The sequence below is a fragment of the Telmatherina bonti genome (assembly GCF_933228915.1).
Source record: "Telmatherina bonti genome assembly, chromosome: 4".
NCBI classification, from domain to species: domain Eukaryota; kingdom Metazoa; phylum Chordata; class Actinopteri; order Atheriniformes; family Telmatherinidae; genus Telmatherina; species Telmatherina bonti.
The window spans coordinates 37,341,765-37,366,663 of NC_136622.1; the positions used below are offsets into that span (position 1 = coordinate 37,341,765).

Here is a 24,899-nt window from a genome sequence, read left to right on the forward strand (position 1 = left end):
GATAAAACACACGTTTACACGTGTATCTCTGGCTAGAAGTACACAGATAAAACACATGTTTACACGTGTATCTCTGGCTAGAAGTACACAGATAAAATACACGTTTACACGTGTATCTCTGGCTAGAAGTACACAGATAAAATACACGTTTACACCTGTATCTCTGGCTAGAAGTACGCAGATAAAACACACGTTTACACGTGTATCTCCGGCTAGAAGTACACAGATAAAACACACGTTTACACGCGTATCTCTGGCTAGAAGTACACATAAAATAGACGTTTACACGCCTATCTCTGGCTAGAAGTACACAGATAAAACACACGTTTACACGTGTATCTCTGGCTAGAAGTACACAGATAAAACACACGTTTACACGTGTATCTCTGGCTAGAAGTACACAGATAAAATACACGTTTACACCTGTATCTCTGGCTAGAAGTACACAGATAAAACACACGTTTACACGCGTATCTCTGGCTAGAAGTACACAGATAAAACACACGTCTACACGTGTATCTCCGGCTAGAAGTACACAGATAAAACACACGTTTACACGTGTATCTCCGGCTAGAAGTACACAGATAAAACACAAGTTTACACGTGTATCTCTGGCTAGAAGTACACAGATAAAACACACGTTTACACGCGTATCTCTGGCTAGAAGTACACAGATAAAACACACGTTTACACGCGTATCTCTGGCTAGAAGTACACAGATAGAATACACATTTACACGTGTATCTGGCTAGAAGTACACAGATAAAATACACGTTTACACGTGTATATCTGGCTATAAGTACACAGATAAAACACGTTTACACGTGTATCTCTGGCTAGAAGTACACATAAAGTACACGTTTACACGTGTATATCTGGCTAGAAGTACACAGATAAAACACACGTTTACACGTGTATATCTGGCTAGAAGTACACTGATAAAATACACGTTTACACGTGTATATCTGGCTAGAAGTACACAGACAAAATAAACGTTTACACGTGTATCTCTGGCTAGAAGTACACAGATAAAACACACGTTTACACGTGTATCTCTGGGTAGAAGTACACAGATAAAACACACGTTTACACGCGTATCTCTGGCTAGAAGTACACAGATAAAATACACGTTTACACGTGTATCTGGCTAGAAGTACACAGATAAAACACACGTTTACACGTGTGTCTGGCTAGAAGTACACAGATAAAACACACGTTTACACGCGTATCTCTGGCTAGAAGTACACAGATAAAACACACGTTTACACGTGTATCTCCGGCTAGAAGTACACAGATAAAACACACGTTTACACGTGTATCTCCGGCTAGAAATACACAGATAAAACACACGTTTACACGTGTATCTCTGGCTAGAAGTACACATAAAATACACGTTTACACGTGTATCTCTGGCTAGAAGTACACATAAAATACACGTTTACACGTGTATCTCCGGCTAGAAGTACACAGATAAAACACACGTTTACACGTGTATCTCTGGCTAGAAGTACACAGATAAAACACGTTTACACGCGTATCTCTGGCTAGAAGTACACAGATAAAACACACGTTTACACGTGTATCTCTGGCTAGAAGTACACAGATAAAACACACGTTTACACGTGTATCTCTGGCTAGAAGTACACAGATAAAATGCACGTTTACACCTGTATCTCTGGCTAGAAGTACGCAGATAAAACACACGTTTACACGTGTATCTCCGGCTAGAAGTACACAGATAAAACACACGTTTACACGCGTATCTCTGGCTAGAAGTACACAGATAAAACACACGTTTACACGTGTATCTCCGGCTAGAAGTACACAGATAAAACACACGTTTACACGTGTATCTCCGGCTAGAAGTACACAGATAAAACACACGTTTACACGTGTATCACTGGCTAGAAGTACACAGATAAAACACACGTCTACACGTGTATCTCCGGCTAGAAGTACACAGATAAAACACACGTTTACACGTGTATCTCCGGCTAGAAGTACACAGATAAAACACACGTTTACACGCGTATGTCTGGCTAGAAGTACACAGATAAAACACACGTTTACACGCGTATCTCTGGCTAGAACTACACAGATTAAACACACGTTTACACGTGTATCTCTGGCTAGAAGTACACAGATAAAACAGACGTTTACACGCGTATCTCTGGCTAGAAGTACACAGATAAAATACACATTTACACGTGTATCTGGCTAGAAGTACACAGATAAAATACACGTTTACACGTGTATCTCTGGCTAGAAGTACACAGATAAAACACGTTTACACGCGTATCTCTGGCTAGAAGTACACAGATAAAACACACGTTTACACGCGTATCTCTGGCTAGAAGTACACATAAAATAGACGTTTACACGCCTATCTCTGGCTAGAAGTACACAGATAAAACACACGTTTACACGTGTATCTCTGGCTAGAAGTACACAGATAAAACACACGTTTACACGTGTATCTCTGGCTAGAAGTACACAGATAAAATACACGTTTACACCTGTATCTCTGGCTAGAAGTACGCAGATAAAACACACGTTTACACGTGTATCTCAGGCTAGAAGTACACAGATAAAACACACGTTTACACGCGTATCTCTGGCTAGAAGTACACAGATAAAACACACGTTTACACGTGTATCTCCGGCTAGAAGTACACAGATAAAACACACGTTTACACGTGTATCTCCGGCTAGAAGTACACAGATAAAACACACGTTTACACGTGTATCTCTGGCTAGAAGTACACAGATAAAACACACGTCTACACGTGTATCTCCGGCTAGAAGTACACAGATAAAACACACGTTTACACGTGTATCTCCGGCTAGAAGTACACAGATAAAACACACGTTTACACGCGTATGTCTGGCTAGAAGTACACAGATAAAACACACGTTTACACGCGTATCTCTGGCTAGAACTACACAGATTAAACACACGTTTACACGCGTATCTCTGGCTAGAAGTACACAGATAAAATACACATTTACACGCGTATCTGGCTAGAAGTACACAGATAAAATACACGTTTACACGTGTATCTCCGGCTAGAAGTACACAGATAAAACACACGTTTACACGTGTATCTCCGGCTAGAAATACACAGATAAAACACACGTTTACACGTGTATCTCTGGCTAGAAGTACACATAAAATACACTTTTTCACGTGTATCTCTGGCTAGAAGTACACATAAAATACACGTTTACACGTGTATCTCCGGCTAGAAGTACACAGATAAAACACACGTTTACACGTGTATCTCTGGCTAGAAGTACACAGATAAAACACGTTTACACGCGTATCTCTGGCTAGAAGTACACAGATAAAACACACGTTTACACGTGTATCTCTGGCTAGAAGTACACAGATAAAACACACGTTTACACGTGTATCTCTGGCTAGAAGTACACAGATAAAATACACGTTTACACCTGTATCTCTGGCTAGAAGTACGCAGATAAAACACACGTTTACACGTGTATCTCCGGCTAGAAGTACACAGATAAAACACACGTTTACACGCGTATCTCTGGCTAGAAGTACACAGATAAAACACACGTTTACACGTGTATCTCCGGCTAGAAGTACACAGATATAACACACGTTTACACGTGTATCTCCGGCTAGAAGTACACAGATAAAACACACGTTTACACGTGTATCTCTGGCTAGAAGTACACAGATAAAACACACGTCTACACGTGTATCTCCGGCTAGAAGTACACAGATAAAACACACGTTTACACGTGTATCTCCGGCTAGAAGTACACAGATAAAACACACGTTTACACGCGTATGTCTGGCTAGAAGTACACAGATAAAACACACGTTTACACGCGTATCTCTGGCTAGAACTACACAGATTAAACACACGTTTACACGTGTATCTCCGGCTAGAAGTACACAGATAAAACAGACGTTTACACGCGTATCTCTGGCTAGAAGTACGCAGATGAAATAAACGTTTACACGTGTATCTCTGGCTAGAAGTACACAGATAAAACAGACGTTTACACGCGTATCTCTGGCTAGAAGTACACAGATAAAATACACATTTACACGTGTATCTGGCTAGAAGTACACAGATAAAATACACGTTTACACGTGTATCTCTGGCTAGAAGTACACAGATAAAACACGTTTACACGCGTATCTCTGGCTAGAAGTACACAGATAAAACACACGTTTACACGCGTATCTCTGGCTAGAAGTACACATAAAATAGACGTTTACACGCCTATCTCTGGCTAGAAGTACACAGATAAAACACACGTTTACACGTGTATCTCTGGCTAGAAGTACACAGATAAAACACACGTTTACACGTGTATCTCTGGCTAGAAGTACACAGATAAAATACACTTTTACACCTTTATCTCTGGCTAGAAGTACGCAGATAAAACACACGTTTACACGTGTATCTCAGGCTAGAAGTACACAGATAAAACACACGTTTACACGCGTATCTCTGGCTAGAAGTACACAGATAAAACACACGTTTACACGTGTATCTCCGGCTAGAAGTACACAGATAAAACACACGTTTACACGTGTATCTCCGGCTAGAAGTACACAGATAAAACACACGTTTACACGTGTATCTCTGGCTAGAAGTACACAGATAAAACACACGTCTACACGTGTATCTCCGGCTAGAAGTACACAGATAAAACACACGTTTACACGTGTATCTCCGGCTAGAAGTACACAGATAAAACACACGTTTACACGCGTATGTCTGGCTAGAAGTACACAGATAAAACACACGTTTACACGCGTATCTCTGGCTAGAACTACACAGATTAAACACACGTTTACACGCGTATCTCTGGCTAGAAGTACACAGATAAAATACACGTTTACACGTGTATCTCTGGCTAGAAGTACACATAAAATACACGTTTACACATGTATATCTGGCTAGAAGTACACATAAAATACACGTTTACACGTGTATATCTGGCTAGAAGTACACAGATAAAATACACGTTTACACGTGTATATCTGGCTAGAAGTACACAGATAAAACACACGTTTACACGCGTATATCTGGCTAGAAGTACACAGATTAAACACACGTTTACACGCGTATCTCTGGCTAGAAGTACACATAAAATACACGTTTACACATGTATCTCTGGCTAGAAGTACACAGATAAAACACACGTTTACACGTGTATCTCTGGCTAGAAGTACACAGATAAAAAACACGTTTACACGCGTATCTCTGGCTATAAGTACATAGATAAAACACACGTTTACACGTGTATATCTGGCTAGAAGTACACAGATAAAACACACGTTTACACGCGTATCTCTGGCTAGAAGTACACATAAAATACACGTTTACACATGTATGTCTGGCTAGAAGTACATAGATAAAACACACGTTTACACGTGTATCTCTGGCTAGAAGTACACAGATAAAATACACGTTTACACGTGTATCTCTGGCTAGAAGTACGCAGACAAAATAAACGTTTACACGTGTATCTCTGGCTAGAAGTACACAGATAAAACACATGTTTACACGTGTATCTCTGGCTAGAAGTACACAGATAAAACACACGTTTACACGCGTATCTCTGGCTAGAAGTACACAGATAAAACACGTTTACACGTGTATCTCCGGCTAGAAGTACACAGATAAAACACACGTTTACACGTGTATCTCTGGCTAGAAGTACACATAAAATACACGTTTACACATGTATCTCTGGCTAGAAGTACATAGATAAAACACACGTTTACACGTGTATCTCTGGCTAGAAGTACACAGATAAAACACACGTTTACACGTGTTATCTCTGGCTAGAAGTACGCAGACAAAATAAACGTTTACACGTGTATCTCTGGCTAGAAGTACACAGATAAAACACACGTTTACACGTGTATCTCTGGCTAGAAGTACACAGATAAAACACACGTTTACACTCGTATCTCTGGCTAGAAGTACACAGATAAAATACACGTTTACACGTGTATCTGGCTAGAAGTACACAGATAAAACACACGTTTACACGTGTATCTGGCTAGAAGTACACAGATAAAACACACGTTTACACGTGTATCTCTGGCTAGAAGTACACAGGTAAAACACACGTTTACACGTGTATCTCCGGCTAGAAGTACACAGATAAAACACACGTTTACACGTGTATCTCCGGCTAGAAGTACACAGATAAAACACACGTTTACACGTGTATCTCCGGCTAGAAGTACACAGATAAAACACACGTCTACACGTGTATCTCCGGCTAGAAGTACACAGATAAAACACACGTTTACACGTGTATCTCCGGCTAGAAGTACACAGATAAAACACACGTTTACACGCGTATGTCTGGCTAGAAGTACACAGATAAAACACACGTTTACACGCGTATCTCTGGCTAGAACTACACAGATTAAACACACGTTTACACGCGTATCTCTGGCTAGAAGTACACAGATAAAATACACATTTACACGCGTATCTGGCTAGAAGTACACAGATAAAATACACGTTTACACGTGTATCTCTGGCTAGAAGTACACATAAAATACACGTTTACACGCCTATCTCTGGCTAGAAGTACACATAAAATACACGTTTACACGTGTATATCCGGCTAGAAGTACACAGATAAAACACACGTTTACACGCGTATCTCTGGCTAGAAGTACACAGATAAAACACACGTCTACACGTGTATCTCCGGCTAGAAGTACACAGATAAAACACACGTTTACACGTGTATCTCCGGCTAGAAGTACACAGATAAAACACACGTTTACACGTGTATCTCCGGCTAGAAATACACAGATAAAACACACGTTTACACGTGTATCTCTGGCTAGAAGTACACATAAAATACACTTTTTCACGTGTATCTCTGGCTAGAAGTACACATAAAATACACGTTTACACGTGTATCTCCGGCTAGAAGTACACAGATAAAACACACGTTTACACGTGTATCTCTGGCTAGAAGTACACAGATAAAACACGTTTACACGCGTATCTCTGGCTAGAAGTACACAGATAAAACACACGTTTACACGTGTATCTCTGGCTAGAAGTACACAGATAAAACACACGTTTACACGTGTATCTCTGGCTAGAAGTACACAGATAAAATACACGTTTACACCTGTATCTCTGGCTAGAAGTACGCAGATAAAACACACGTTTACACGTGTATCTCCGGCTAGAAGTACACAGATAAAACACACGTTTACACGCGTATCTCTGGCTAGAAGTACACAGATAAAACACACGTTTACACGTGTATCTCCGGCTAGAAGTACACAGATAAAACACACGTTTACACGTGTATCTCCGGCTAGAAGTACACAGATAAAACACACGTTTACACGTGTATCTCTGGCTAGAAGTACACAGATAAAACACACGTCTACACGTGTATCTCCGGCTAGAAGTACACAGATAAAACACACGTTTACACGTGTATCTCCGGCTAGAAGTACACAGATAAAACACACGTTTACACGCGTATGTCTGGCTAGAAGTACACAGATAAAACACACGTTTACACGCGTATCTCTGGCTAGAACTACACAGATTAAACACACGTTTACACGTGTATCTCCGGCTAGAAGTACACAGATAAAACAGACGTTTACACGCGTATCTCTGGCTAGAAGTACGCAGATGAAATAAACGTTTACACGTGTATCTCTGGCTAGAAGTACACAGATAAAACAGACGTTTACACGCGTATCTCTGGCTAGAAGTACACAGATAAAATACACATTTACACGTGTATCTGGCTAGAAATACACAGATAAAATACACGTTTACACGTGTATCTCTGGCTAGAAGTACACAGATAAAACACGTTTACACGCGTATCTCTGGCTAGAAGTACACAGATAAAACACACGTTTACACGCGTATCTCTGGCTAGAAGTACACATAAAATAGACGTTTACACGCCTATCTCTGGCTAGAAGTACACAGATAAAACACACGTTTACACGTGTATCTCTGGCTAGAAGTACTCAGATAAAACACACGTTTACACGTGTATCTCTGGCTAGAAGTACACAGATAAAATACACGTTTACACCTTTATCTCTGGCTAGAAGTACGCAGATAAAACACACGTTTACACGTGTATCTCAGGCTAGAAGTACACAGATAAAACACACGTTTACACGCGTATCTCTGGCTAGAAGTACGCAGATAAAACACACGTTTACACGTGTATCTCAGGCTAGAAGTACACAGATAAAACACACGTTTACACGCGTATCTCTGGCTAGAAGTACACAGATAAAACACACGTTTACACGTGTATCTCCGGCTAGAAGTACACAGATAAAACACACGTTTACACGTGTATCTCCGGCTAGAAGTACACACATAAAACACACGTTTACACGTGTATCTCTGGCTAGAAGTACACAGATAAAACACACGTCTACACGTGTATCTCCGGCTAGAAGTACACAGATAAAACACACGTTTACACGCGTATCTCTGGCTAGAACTACACAGATTAAACACACGTTTACACGTGTATCTCCGGCTAGAAGTACACAGATAAAACAGACGTTTACACGCGTATCTCTGGCTAGAAGTACGCAGATGAAATAAACGTTTACACGTGTATCTCTGGCTAGAAGTACACAGATAAAACAGACGTTTACACGCGTATCTCTGGCTAGAAGTACACAGATAAAATACACATTTACACGTGTATCTGGCTAGAAGTACACAGATAAAATACACGTTTACACGTGTATCTCTGGCTAGAAGTACACAGATAAAACACGTTTACACGCGTATCTCTGGCTAGAAGTACACAGATAAAACACACGTTTACACGCGTATCTCTGGCTAGAAGTACACATAAAATAGACGTTTACACGCCTATCTCTGGCTAGAAGTACACAGATAAAACACACGTTTACACGTGTATCTCTGGCTAGAAGTACACAGATAAAACACACGTTTACACGTGTATCTCTGGCTAGAAGTACACAGATAAAATACACGTTTACACCTTTATCTCTGGCTAGAAGTACGCAGATAAAACACACGTTTACACGTGTATCTCAGGCTAGAAGTACACAGATAAAACACACGTTTACACGCGTATCTCTGGCTAGAAGTACACAGATAAAACACACGTTTACACGTGTATCTCCGGCTAGAAGTACACAGATAAAACACACGTTTACACGTGTATCTCCGGCTAGAAGTACACAGATAAAACACACGTTTACACGTGTATCTCTGGCTAGAAGTACACAGATAAAACACACGTCTACACGTGTATCTCCGGCTAGAAGTACACAGATAAAACACACGTTTACACGTGTATCTCCGGCTAGAAGTACACAGATAAAACACACGTTTACACGCGTATGTCTGGCTAGAAGTACACAGATAAAACACACGTTTACACGCGTATCTCTGGCTAGAACTACACAGATTAAACACACGTTTACACGCGTATCTCTGGCTAGAAGTACACAGATAAAATACACGTTTACACGTGTATCTCTGGCTAGAAGTACACATAAAATACACGTTTACACATGTATATCTGGCTAGAAGTACACATAAAATACACGTTTACACGTGTATATCTGGCTAGAAGTACACAGATAAAATACACGTTTACACGTGTATATCTGGCTAGAAGTACACAGATAAAACACACGTTTACACGCGTATATCTGGCTAGAAGTACACAGATTAAACACACGTTTACACGCGTATCTCTGGCTAGAAGTACACATAAAATACACGTTTACACATGTATCTCTGGCTAGAAGTACACAGATAAAACACACGTTTACACGTGTATCTCTGGCTAGAAGTACACAGATAAAAAACACGTTTACACGCGTATCTCTGGCTATAAGTACATAGATAAAACACACGTTTACACGTGTATATCTGGCTAGAAGTACACAGATAAAACACACGTTTACACGCGTATCTCTGGCTAGAAGTACACATAAAATACACGTTTACACATGTATGTCTGGCTAGAAGTACATAGATAAAACACACGTTTACACGTGTATCTCTGGCTAGAAGTACACAGATAAAATACACGTTTACACGTGTATCTCTGGCTAGAAGTACGCAGACAAAATAAACGTTTACACGTGTATCTCTGGCTAGAAGTACACAGATAAAACACATGTTTACACGTGTATCTCTGGCTAGAAGTACACAGATAAAACACACGTTTACACGCGTATCTCTGGCTAGAAGTACACAGATAAAACACGTTTACACGTGTATCTCCGGCTAGAAGTACACAGATAAAACACACGTTTACACGTGTATCTCTGGCTAGAAGTACACATAAAATACACGTTTACACATGTATCTCTGGCTAGAAGTACATAGATAAAACACACGTTTACACGTGTATCTCTGGCTAGAAGTACACAGATAAAACACACGTTTACACGTGTTATCTCTGGCTAGAAGTACGCAGACAAAATAAACGTTTACACGTGTATCTCTGGCTAGAAGTACACAGATAAAACACACGTTTACACGTGTATCTCTGGCTAGAAGTACACAGATAAAACACACGTTTACACTCGTATCTCTGGCTAGAAGTACACAGATAAAATACACGTTTACACGTGTATCTGGCTAGAAGTACACAGATAAAACACACGTTTACACGTGTATCTGGCTAGAAGTACACAGATAAAACACACGTTTACACGTGTATCTCTGGCTAGAAGTACACAGGTAAAACACACGTTTACACGTGTATCTCCGGCTAGAAGTACACAGATAAAACACACGTTTACACGTGTATCTCCGGCTAGAAGTACACAGATAAAACACACGTTTACACGTGTATCTCCGGCTAGAAGTACACAGATAAAACACACGTCTACACGTGTATCTCCGGCTAGAAGTACACAGATAAAACACACGTTTACACGTGTATCTCCGGCTAGAAGTACACAGATAAAACACACGTTTACACGCGTATGTCTGGCTAGAAGTACACAGATAAAACACACGTTTACACGCGTATCTCTGGCTAGAACTACACAGATTAAACACACGTTTACACGCGTATCTCTGGCTAGAAGTACACAGATAAAATACACATTTACACGCGTATCTGGCTAGAAGTACACAGATAAAATACACGTTTACACGTGTATCTCTGGCTAGAAGTACACATAAAATACACGTTTACACGCCTATCTCTGGCTAGAAGTACACATAAAATACACGTTTACACGTGTATATCCGGCTAGAAGTACACAGATAAAACACACGTTTACACGCGTATCTCTGGCTAGAAGTACACAGATAAAACACACGTCTACACGTGTATCTCCGGCTAGAAGTACACAGATAAAACACACGTTTACACGTGTATCTCCGGCTAGAAGTACACAGATAAAACACACGTTTACACGTGTATCTCCGGCTAGAAATACACAGATAAAACACACGTTTACACGTGTATCTCTGGCTAGAAGTACACATAAAATACACTTTTTCACGTGTATCTCTGGCTAGAAGTACACATAAAATACACGTTTACACGTGTATCTCCGGCTAGAAGTACACAGATAAAACACACGTTTACACGTGTATCTCTGGCTAGAAGTACACAGATAAAACACGTTTACACGCGTATCTCTGGCTAGAAGTACACAGATAAAACACACGTTTACACGTGTATCTCTGGCTAGAAGTACACAGATAAAACACACGTTTACACGTGTATCTCTGGCTAGAAGTACACAGATAAAATACACGTTTACACCTGTATCTCTGGCTAGAAGTACGCAGATAAAACACACGTTTACACGTGTATCTCCGGCTAGAAGTACACAGATAAAACACACGTTTACACGCGTATCTCTGGCTAGAAGTACACAGATAAAACACACGTTTACACGTGTATCTCCGGCTAGAAGTACACAGATAAAACACACGTTTACACGTGTATCTCCGGCTAGAAGTACACAGATAAAACACACGTTTACACGTGTATCTCTGGCTAGAAGTACACAGATAAAACACACGTCTACACGTGTATCTCCGGCTAGAAGTACACAGATAAAACACACGTTTACACGTGTATCTCCGGCTAGAAGTACACAGATAAAACACACGTTTACACGCGTATGTCTGGCTAGAAGTACACAGATAAAACACACGTTTACACGCGTATCTCTGGCTAGAACTACACAGATTAAACACACGTTTACACGTGTATCTCCGGCTAGAAGTACACAGATAAAACAGACGTTTACACGCGTATCTCTGGCTAGAAGTACGCAGATGAAATAAACGTTTACACGTGTATCTCTGGCTAGAAGTACACAGATAAAACAGACGTTTACACGCGTATCTCTGGCTAGAAGTACACAGATAAAATACACATTTACACGTGTATCTGGCTAGAAATACACAGATAAAATACACGTTTACACGTGTATCTCTGGCTAGAAGTACACAGATAAAACACGTTTACACGCGTATCTCTGGCTAGAAGTACACAGATAAAACACACGTTTACACGCGTATCTCTGGCTAGAAGTACACATAAAATAGACGTTTACACGCCTATCTCTGGCTAGAAGTACACAGATAAAACACACGTTTACACGTGTATCTCTGGCTAGAAGTACTCAGATAAAACACACGTTTACACGTGTATCTCTGGCTAGAAGTACACAGATAAAATACACGTTTACACCTTTATCTCTGGCTAGAAGTACGCAGATAAAACACACGTTTACACGTGTATCTCAGGCTAGAAGTACACAGATAAAACACACGTTTACACGCGTATCTCTGGCTAGAAGTACGCAGATAAAACACACGTTTACACGTGTATCTCAGGCTAGAAGTACACAGATAAAACACACGTTTACACGCGTATCTCTGGCTAGAAGTACACAGATAAAACACACGTTTACACGTGTATCTCCGGCTAGAAGTACACAGATAAAACACACGTTTACACGTGTATCTCCGGCTAGAAGTACACACATAAAACACACGTTTACACGTGTATCTCTGGCTAGAAGTACACAGATAAAACACACGTCTACACGTGTATCTCCGGCTAGAAGTACACAGATAAAACACACGTTTACACGCGTATCTCTGGCTAGAACTACACAGATTAAACACACGTTTACACGTGTATCTCCGGCTAGAAGTACACAGATAAAACAGACGTTTACACGCGTATCTCTGGCTAGAAGTACGCAGATGAAATAAACGTTTACACGTGTATCTCTGGCTAGAAGTACACAGATAAAACAGACGTTTACACGCGTATCTCTGGCTAGAAGTACACAGATAAAATACACATTTACACGTGTATCTGGCTAGAAATACACAGATAAAATACACGTTTACACGTGTATCTCTGGCTAGAAGTACACAGATAAAACACGTTTACACGCGTATCTCTGGCTAGAAGTACACAGATAAAACACACGTTTACACGCGTATCTCTGGCTAGAAGTACACATAAAATAGACGTTTACACGCCTATCTCTGGCTAGAAGTACACAGATAAAACACACGTTTACACGTGTATCTCTGGCTAGAAGTACACAGATAAAACACACGTTTACACGTGTATCTCTGGCTAGAAGTACACAGATAAAATACACGTTTACACCTTTATCTCTGGCTAGAAGTACGCAGATAAAACACACGTTTACACGTGTATCTCAGGCTAGAAGTACACAGATAAAACACACGTTTACACGCGTATCTCTGGCTAGAAGTACGCAGATAAAACACACGTTTACACGTGTATCTCAGGCTAGAAGTACACAGATAAAACACACGTTTACACGCGTATCTCTGGCTAGAAGTACACAGATAAAACACACGTTTACACGTGTATCTCCGGCTAGAAGTACACAGATAAAACACACGTTTACACGTGTATCTCCGGCTAGAAGTACACACATAAAACACACGTTTACACGTGTATCTCTGGCTAGAAGTACACAGATAAAACACACGTCTACACGTGTATCTCCGGCTAGAAGTACACAGATAAAACACACGTTTACACGTGTATCTCCGGCTAGAAGTACACAGATAAAACACACGTTTACACGCGTATGTCTGGCTAGAAGTACACAGATAAAACACACGTTTACACGCGTATCTCTGGCTAGAACTACACAGATTAAACACACGTTTACACGCGTATCTCTGGCTAGAAGTACACAGATAAAATACACATTTACACGCGTATCTGGCTAGAAGTACACAGATAAAATACACGTTTACACGTGTATCTCTGGCTAGAAGTACACATAAAATACACGTTTACACATGTATATCTGGCTAGAAGTACACATAAAATACACGTTTACACGTGTATATCTGGCTAGAAGTACACAGATAAAATACACGTTTACACGTGTATATCTGGCTAGAAGTACACAGATAAAACACACGTTTACACGCGTATATCTGGCTAGAAGTACACAGATTAAACACGTTTACACGCGTATCTCTGGCTAGAAGTACACATAAAATACACGTTTACACATGTATCTCTGGCTAGAAGTACACAGATAAAACACACGTTTACACGTGTATCTCTGGCTAGAAGTACACAGATAAAAAACACGTTTACACGCGTATCTCTGGCTATAAGTACACAGATAAAACACACGTTTACACGTGTATATCTGGCTAGAAGTACACAGATAAAACACACGTTTACACGCGTATCTCTGGCTAGAAGTACACATAAAATACACGTTTACACATGTATGTCTGGCTAGAAGTACATAGATAAAACACACGTTTACACGTGTATCTCTGGCTAGAAGTACACAGATAAAATACACGTTTACACGTGTATCTCTGGCTAGAAGTACGCAGACAAAATAAACGTTTACACGTGTATCTCTGGCTAGAAGTACACAGATAAAACACATGTTTACACGTGTATCTCTGGCTAGAAGTACACAGATAAAACACACGTTTACACGCGTATCTCTGGCTAGAAGTACACAGATAAAACACGTTTACACGTGTATCTCCGGCTAGAAGTACACAGATAAAACACACGTTTACACGTGTATCTCTGGCTAGAAGTACACATAAAATACACGTTTACACATGTATCTCTGGCTAGAAGTACATAGATAAAACACACGTTTACACGTGTATCTCTGGCTAGAAGTACACAGATAAAACACACGTTTACACGTGTTATCTCTGGCTAGAAGTACGCAGACAAAATAAACGTTTACACGTGTATCTCTGGCTAGAAGTACACAGATAAAACACACGTTTACACGTGTATCTCTGGCTAGAAGTACACAGATAAAACACACGTTTACACTCGTATCTCTGGCTAGAAGTACACAGATAAAATACACGTTTACACGTGTATCTGGCTAGAAGTACACAGATAAAACACACGTTTACACGTGTATCTGGCTAGAAGTACACAGATAAAACACACGTTTACACGCGTATCTCTGGCTAGAACTACACAGATTAAACACACGTTTACACGTGTATCTCCGGCTAGAAGTACACAGATAAAACAGACGTTTACACGCGTATCTCTGGCTAGAAGTACGCAGATGAAATAAACGTTTACACGTGTATCTCTGGCTAGAAGTACACAGATAAAACAGACGTTTACACGCGTATCTCTGGCTAGAAGTACACAGATAAAATACACATTTACACGTGTATCTGGCTAGAAATACACAGATAAAATACACGTTTACACGTGTATCTCTGGCTAGAAGTACACAGATAAAACACGTTTACACGCGTATCTCTGGCTAGAAGTACACAGATAAAACACACGTTTACACGCGTATCTCTGGCTAGAAGTACACATAAAATAGACGTTTACACGCCTATCTCTGGCTAGAAGTACACAGATAAAACACACGTTTACACGTGTATCTCTGGCTAGAAGTACTCAGATAAAACACACGTTTACACGTGTATCTCTGGCTAGAAGTACACAGATAAAATACACGTTTACACCTTTATCTCTGGCTAGAAGTACGCAGATAAAACACACGTTTACACGTGTATCTCAGGCTAGAAGTACACAGATAAAACACACGTTTACACGCGTATCTCTGGCTAGAAGTACGCAGATAAAACACACGTTTACACGTGTATCTCAGGCTAGAAGTACACAGATAAAACACACGTTTACACGCGTATCTCTGGCTAGAAGTACACAGATAAAACACACGTTTACACGTGTATCTCCGGCTAGAAGTACACAGATAAAACACACGTTTACACGTGTATCTCCGGCTAGAAGTACACACATAAAACACACGTTTACACGTGTATCTCTGGCTAGAAGTACACAGATAAAACACACGTCTACACGTGTATCTCCGGCTAGAAGTACACAGATAAAACACACGTTTACACGCGTATCTCTGGCTAGAACTACACAGATTAAACACACGTTTACACGTGTATCTCCGGCTAGAAGTACACAGATAAAACAGACGTTTACACGCGTATCTCTGGCTAGAAGTACGCAGATGAAATAAACGTTTACACGTGTATCTCTGGCTAGAAGTACACAGATAAAACAGACGTTTACACGCGTATCTCTGGCTAGAAGTACACAGATAAAATACACATTTACACGTGTATCTGGCTAGAAATACACAGATAAAATACACGTTTACACGTGTATCTCTGGCTAGAAGTACACAGATAAAACACGTTTACACGCGTATCTCTGGCTAGAAGTACACAGATAAAACACACGTTTACACGCGTATCTCTGGCTAGAAGTACACATAAAATAGACGTTTACACGCCTATCTCTGGCTAGAAGTACACAGATAAAACACACGTTTACACGTGTATCTCTGGCTAGAAGTACACAGATAAAACACACGTTTACACGTGTATCTCTGGCTAGAAGTACACAGATAAAATACACGTTTACACCTTTATCTCTGGCTAGAAGTACGCAGATAAAACACACGTTTACACGTGTATCTCAGGCTAGAAGTACACAGATAAAACACACGTTTACACGCGTATCTCTGGCTAGAAGTACGCAGATAAAACACACGTTTACACGTGTATCTCAGGCTAGAAGTACACAGATAAAACACACGTTTACACGCGTATCTCTGGCTAGAAGTACACAGATAAAACACACGTTTACACGTGTATCTCCGGCTAGAAGTACACAGATAAAACACACGTTTACACGTGTATCTCCGGCTAGAAGTACACACATAAAACACACGTTTACACGTGTATCTCTGGCTAGAAGTACACAGATAAAACACACGTCTACACGTGTATCTCCGGCTAGAAGTACACAGATAAAACACACGTTTACACGTGTATCTCCGGCTAGAAGTACACAGATAAAACACACGTTTACACGCGTATGTCTGGCTAGAAGTACACAGATAAAACACACGTTTACACGCGTATCTCTGGCTAGAACTACACAGATTAAACACACGTTTACACGCGTATCTCTGGCTAGAAGTACACAGATAAAATACACATTTACACGCGTATCTGGCTAGAAGTACACAGATAAAATACACGTTTACACGTGTATCTCTGGCTAGAAGTACACATAAAATACACGTTTACACATGTATATCTGGCTAGAAGTACACATAAAATACACGTTTACACGTGTATATCTGGCTAGAAGTACACAGATAAAATACACGTTTACACGTGTATATCTGGCTAGAAGTACACAGATAAAACACACGTTTACACGCGTATATCTGGCTAGAAGTACACAGATTAAACACACGTTTACACGCGTATCTCTGGCTAGAAGTACACATAAAATACACGTTTACACATGTATCTCTGGCTAGAAGTACACAGATAAAACACACGTTTACACGTGTATCTCTGGCTAGAAGTACACAGATAAAAAACACGTTTACACGCGTATCTCTGGCTATAAGTACACAGATAAAACACACGTTTACACGTGTATATCTGGCTAGAAGTACACAGATAAAACACACGTTTACACGCGTATCTCTGGCTAGAAGTACACATAAAATACACGTTTACACATGTATGTCTGGCTAGAAGTACATAGATAAAACACACGTTTACACGTGTATCTCTGGCTAGAAGTACACAGATAAAATACACGTTTACACGTGTATCTCTGGCTAGAAGTACGCAGACAAAATAAACGTTTACACGTGTATCTCTGGCTAGAAGTACACAGATAAAACACATGTTTACACGTGTATCTCTGGCTAGAAGTACACAGATAAAACACACGTTTACACGCGTATCTCTGGCTAGAAGTACACAGATAAAACACGTTTACACGTGTATCTCCGGCTAGAAGTACACAGATAAAACACACGTTTACACGTGTATCTCTGGCTAGAAGTACACATAAAATACACGTTTACACATGTATCTCTGGCTAGAAGTACATAGATAAAACACACGTTTACACGTGTATCTCTGGCTAGAAGTACACAGATAAAACACACGTTTACACGTGTTATCTCTGGCTAGAAGTACGCAGACAAAATAAACGTTTACACGTGTATCTCTGGCTAGAAGTACACAGATAAAACACACGTTTACACGTGTATCTCTGGCTAGAAGTACACAGATAAAACACACGTTTACACTCGTATCTCTGGCTAGAAGTACACAGATAAAATACACGTTTACACGTGTATCTGGCTAGAAGTACACAGATAAAACACACGTTTACACGTGTATCTGGCTAGAAGTACACAGATAAAACACACGTTTACACGTGTATCTCTGGCTAGAAGTACACAGGTAAAATACACGTTTACACGTGTATCTCCGGCTAGAAGTACACAGATAAAACACACGTTTACACGTGTATCTCCGGCTAGAAGTACACAGATAAAACACACGTTTACACGTGTATGTCCGGCTAGAAGTACACAGATAAAACACACGCTTACACGTGTATCTCTGGCTAGAAGTACACAGATAAAACACACGTTTACACGTGTATCTCTGGCTAGAAGTACACAGATAAAACACACGTTTACACGTGTATCTCCGGCTAGAAGTACACAGATAAAACACACGTTTACAGGTGTATCTCTGGCTAGAAGTACACATAAAATACACGTTTACACGTGTATCTCTGGCTAGAAGTACACATAAAATACACGTTTACACGTGTATCTCCGGTTAGAAATACACGGATTAGCTGTAGACAGAAATATTTGTAGGAAACAAGTCGACAGTTCAGGATTTTCCTAAAGCGACTTCATCCTCCTAATGTTTCCATGGTTTCCTGCTTTGTTTAGGGAGGGTGTGTGTTTTTCATCATGTTTGCAGAGGAAGGCAGACTGTATTTGTGTGTTTAATATGGTGTTTACTGTGGTTTTAGCTTTAAATATGTCCAGTAATACTAACAGTAATAAAGTTACTCTTACTGTTGTTATGATTATTATTATATATGAAATAATTGGAAATTATAATGTAATAAACGGTCCCCCTCACAGCTTCCTGCTGCAGGGTTAGTGGTGCAGCAGTGAAAATGGTCCCCCTCACAGCTTCCTGTCGTGCTGTGTTCCCAACGCTGACTTTATTCACACTGACGTCTGCAGAGTCAGACACATGAATATGAATCAGACGAACATTTAGATGTCTGGATGTCAGAAAATAAACGTTTGCAAGAAACCGGTTTGTGCCGTCCTGTTGGATCTGACCCAATGAGACGTAAACTCTCCCACGGCTCAGTCATACACCTGGTCTGCTGTACAGGTGTGCTTATTCAGGTCAGTTTAACCAGAAACGTCTGAGATTTACAGGAAAGCAGCTTTAAACCGGCTCAGTCCTGGTGGTGCTGTGCCACTTGGTTCCACACCTGCCCAGTTTGTCCCAGTGGTGGTTTGTGAGTAACCTGAGATATTTCTCTCAGATCATCACGACGGATGAAGCGGAGAGGCGGGGCCACTTCTACGACTGCCAGGGCTCCACGTACCTGTTCGACCTGGATTATGTGGAAGACGTTTACACGGTGGACGCAGCGCATCTCGGGAACATTTCCCACTTTGTCAACCACAGCGTGAGTGTTTACACACACACACACACACTCGGCTGTGTGGTTGCGCCTGCAGGTGTCCTGATGCGTGTGTTTTCTGTCGCAGTGTAACCCCAACCTGCAGGTTTTTAACGTGTTCATCGACAACATCGATGAGCGGCTGCCGAGAATCGCTTTGTTTTCCACACGAGCGATTCGGGCAGGCGAGGAGCTCACCTTCGACTACAAGATGCAAAGTAAGTTTTTTCCTTTAGAGAAGAGTTCAGTAACCAGCAGCTGGGACGGCGGGAAACAGGAACACTTCATGGCGACGCGGGTCCAGGCGGTCCCAGTTATTTTACCGCAGCTTGTTTCCTTGTTAAACTGGTGGCTCCTTGTTACTGGGATCAGAGTCCGCTGGTAAAGCTGGTGCTTTGGTGACACTTCCAGTCAAAGATGATGAGCTACATGTAGTTACTTGTATTTATATTGATATCCATCATCAGATACATAAATGCCAGAAAATCCTCAAACATCCATATTTATTAGTTTATTTTTATTCCTTCCATCAGGAATCAATTTAACAATGTAAGATTTTCTCACAACCATCAATATTCAATCATTTTAGGACTTTTAACCCTTTAGATGCATGTTAGAAGCTGGATGTAGTTCTCCCCTCATCAACTAGAGCAGGGATCCCCAATCCTGGTCCTCAAGGACTGGTGTCCTGCAGGTTTTCCAAGTGTCCCGCTGCAACACACCTGATCCAAATCAATGTGTATTTAGCAGACATCTGCAGAGCTTGTCTGAGTCTGAGTCAGGTGTGTTCCAGCAGAGAGAGTCGGATGCAGCAAGGAAACCTGGCTCGTTTTTGTGCTGCCAAGTCAAGAGAGAGCAGACCTCTACCGCCGTGTTGCCTTTTGCACAGTTTGCTGAAAACCTCGATCTACTTAGCGCTGAATTTACCCGACAATCTGCCGACTTTGAAGCCAAAAAATGTAGATTTGAACGTTTTAGCGACCTGTTTGCTGTTGACGTGAAAAGTGCACCAACCAGCCTCCAAATGGAGCTTATTGAGCTACAGTGTAATGACACGCTCAAGACAAAGTATGACTCTGTCGGTGCTGCGTAACTTCCACCTTACCTCCTCGACATGCTGCCCCAACTCCGAGCCAAAGCTGCTCAAATGCTCTATGTGTTCGGCAGCACATATCTGTGTGAGAGACTGTTTTCTTTAATGAAGATGAACAAAACATTTGATGCACTTGCATGTAAACAGTGACGCCAAGTATCAGAAATGGACCCATGTGCATCATCAGAGTAAATGGAAGTAAACTAAACTGCATAAATATGTTATTTACTGAAGGTATGGTCTGTTCAAAGTTGAAAGAGATATTTGTTATTTTTTTAGGTGTTGGCCTTGATGAAAAGATTTAGGTTACAATTAAAATTAATAAAAAGTTCCAGATAAAGAGGCCTGATATTTATTTCAGTTTTTTTTTTTAAGCCTGTTCTGCGTTCAGTGTTTAAGTAAAAATAGACATAACTATTATTTGATATATGAAAATGTTTAACACAGTACTGTATCTCAAAGATAATAAAACATGAAAAATAGCCGTCACTTTCTGAATACAAAAAAAAAGTTTGGCCCTCGACTTTGTTCCTCTTTTTAACTCTTATTATGTTGGAAAAAAATCACATTGGTTATGTTGCGGGTCATTTTGACCACACTGTGTAAATCTACTCACAACATTTAAAAAAACCTGCTTAAACCAAGAATAACTTTTTTCAGATTATGAAAACATCATATTTAAGAACAATCTTCCCTCTTCACAAACACTTTTAACTTGCCCCATATTCTCTGATGTTCTCACTTTGAACATTATCAATGTCCTCCAGATGACGGACAGACAGTAACTGTGTGTTTTCTGCAGATGTAATTCTTGCAAGTTCTGGCTTGTTTTTTTTTTGTTTTGTTTTACTGTTACAAACATATAGTTTCTCTTTAGAAGTTCATCTCCAAGGCAGTAGGATGTAAAGAAGTTGTCACATGTGATGTTACGCATCTCCAGGTGGCTTTCCAGTGTACACTTACATATTCTATGCATGGCTGGATGTTGAATCACAGGCTATCTATATTTTTATGCCATACTTGGCAGGATTGTTGGGCATGTACTGTTGGAAAAGACAGCACTGCCTGAATGAAATAAGGCGCTCATCGACAGTAACATTGCAAACCAAGATTGTACAACAAGGTAGAATTTCAACCAATTTAACATCTGATTCAGCTAGCTTGTCTTTTTCATGTCAATCCGCTCTGGTGTTTCGGTTGTCAAATCAGATGACTCGAGATTTTATGTCAGATGTCTCCAGAGACATTGTTGCTGGAAAGATCTTCATTCCACAGACTTAAAGTACAGAAAGTTTATCCCCGAGACACACCTGAGTGTCTTTGTATGAATGTCTATTCTAAAGCATTAAAAACATAAATAAGCAATCAAATTTAAGTACATTAAAGAGACATTTTTTTACTCTAATCAGCAACTTACCCACACTCAAGTGTCCAACATCATCATTGCATACAAACACTACACATCAAAGTCTCCAAATTTCACTCAAAAGTTCATGAACCCAGAAAAGGAAAAGAAAGATTAACCAGTAGCTTGTTCATCACAAAATCTGACCTTTAACATAATATAAAGGTTCATTTTGGCCCTCTGTGAATTTGAGTTTGACACTCCTGCAGGGCGTAGGCAGACGCTTCTCCGACTGCTTTGTCCAGGTAATATCAGAGGAATAAAATATAGAAATCTGCAGCAACGTATAATAAATATCAGAAGTTGGTGTCTGGAGATATGTCAAACCAAATCGATTTGTCGTCATCAGAAACTCCGTTGTGGTTAAAAATGTCCCATTGATTCCATTTAAACCACATGTTTTAATAGGACAAACATCCCAGTTACTGTCGGCGTTGTGATGGTTGACATTTTTACTGGGTTCCACCTGGTTTAACTGGTTTCCCGTTACAAGCAGATGCAGGAAGTTCTGGTATTTTTTCTGTTCACATATTTTCTGTTAGACCACCGGGGACGCCGGGACTTACTTGTGTGTGTGTGTGTGTGAAAGCATTTCTGGTTGTGTGTGAGGAATCTTTCTATTTTGTCTGCTTTTGTTTAGAAAAACCATCAATGTCTGAAAGACTAAATAAATATTTGGCTTTTCGTTTGTTTCCAGTTGACCCAGTAGACACAGAAAGCACCAAAATGGACTCCAGTTTCAGCCTAGCGGGACTCCCTTCGTCCCCGAAGAAGCGGATCCGTGTGGAGTGTCGATGCGGATCGGAATCCTGTCGGAAGTATCTGTTCTGACCTGGAGACACCAGGAACATTGTGAAAACTACAGATTTTTATTTTTTTATTTGTACATAAATATATATGTTAAATTTTTAATCGTGAACGCAGCATCAACGTTTTATTCCTGGCAGATTCTCTCAAGACTAACTTTCAGTTTTTAAAGTTTTAAAGAAGCAAAGGAATATTTTTATCCTTCCAAGTTTTACAGCCACCAGGTTTGGTAGCTGCCGGACTCGGTCGCATCGTGGAAACGACTCCTGGCGAGTTAAAACTACTCACCAGGAGACGGCAGACCTGCGTTTTAGTAAAAACTTTTCTCGGTAAAAGGCCTCTGCGTCGTCCCTGCTGCAGGTGTTCTGCTGTCGTTTCAGCTTGTTTTGGGTTTGATGAAGACAGCCTACAAAGAGGAGGAAGAGGAAGCCACCTTCGCACCTCTTCGTTGATTCACCGACCAATCAGGGAGGCTCAGGATGCTGAGCTGTCTGCGCGTTGTCATGGCAACCAGTGGGATGGAAAGGCGCAGCCGGTCCATCCTGATCACGCTGGATCCAACGCCTTGGCTTTGTCTGTACAGATTTTGTAGTTTTAATCAAATCATTTCGACACGTTTGGATGCGACACAGAAGCAGACTTTCTGCTTAAAGATGTCTGTGCTTTTTCAGCCTGTCAATCAGGAATCGAACCGCCAACCTGCTCCTCGGCCTGCTGGCGGCCTAATGCCTGAACGGCTTGGCGGGTTTTAGGTGCATGAACGGGCTAACAGCAGCGGAGGAGGGAAACGTTTGGTGTCGCTGCAGCAACATCCCTCCTACCAAAGAAAATCCCTCTGCGAACGTAGCAGCGTCTCAGCAGGAGTCTCTCTGTCTCCATTTGTACAGTTTTAGTCCTGAAATAGCGGCTTAATGTTTGTATGGAAACATTCTGACTTGAAACTTTGAACTTTTTTACTGTGACTTGATGGAAAAATGATGTAAATAAATGTTTAAAGTGGATGTTTGAGGTGTTGTTAGTATGAATGGGTGTGTCTGTTTCTTTCCCAGTTTGAAATAAACTTCAGATGTCCCACCTTTACACCGGTAACCCATACGCACCCTGCTCACAGTCAGCCTTGAGGCTCCTGGAAGGTGAAACGACAAAAAGCCTTTGAGCAGGTGGAAACTGATGTGTAGTATTGTCAGCATGTACCAGGCGATTCGTGAACACGTATGAAGCGATTTACAAGCCTTCATTAACCTCTAACTTTTAGATTTGTGAGGTTAAAGGTGGAAATGGGCATAAAATACTAACTATTGTCTGTGCACATGTAATCTTTATGTACATTTCAACATGCATTTGGAAAGTCACCAGAACATGGTTTCTATGGTTACTTACGCATAAAAGTACCAATACATAACCTAAAGTTGGTTCTAAATACGGAGCTGAGGAAGTTCTGCCCAAAGCGTCTCGGCTGTACCCAAGTACAGAGTACTTTTAACAGTCAGCTATGTTCTGCTG

The 24,899-nt window shown here is 40.6% G+C and overlaps 1 protein-coding gene across 1 annotated transcript in view; it reads left to right on the forward strand.

Annotated features, from left to right (window-relative positions):
• The window catches only part of LOC306754692 (histone-lysine N-methyltransferase SUV39H1-like), a gene marked incomplete at both ends in the record, with an annotated part of 108,501 nt that extends 85,081 nt beyond the window's left edge, over positions 1-23,420 (forward strand). Inside the window, 3 exons of the mRNA XM_079238747.1 lie at positions 19,951-20,097; positions 20,180-20,309; positions 23,287-23,420. Coding sequence (XP_079094873.1) covers positions 19,951-20,097; positions 20,180-20,309; positions 23,287-23,420 — 411 coding nt within the window. The remainder of the gene's footprint in view (positions 1-19,950; positions 20,098-20,179; positions 20,310-23,286) is intronic.
• Between the last annotated feature and the right edge of the window lie 1,479 nt (positions 23,421-24,899).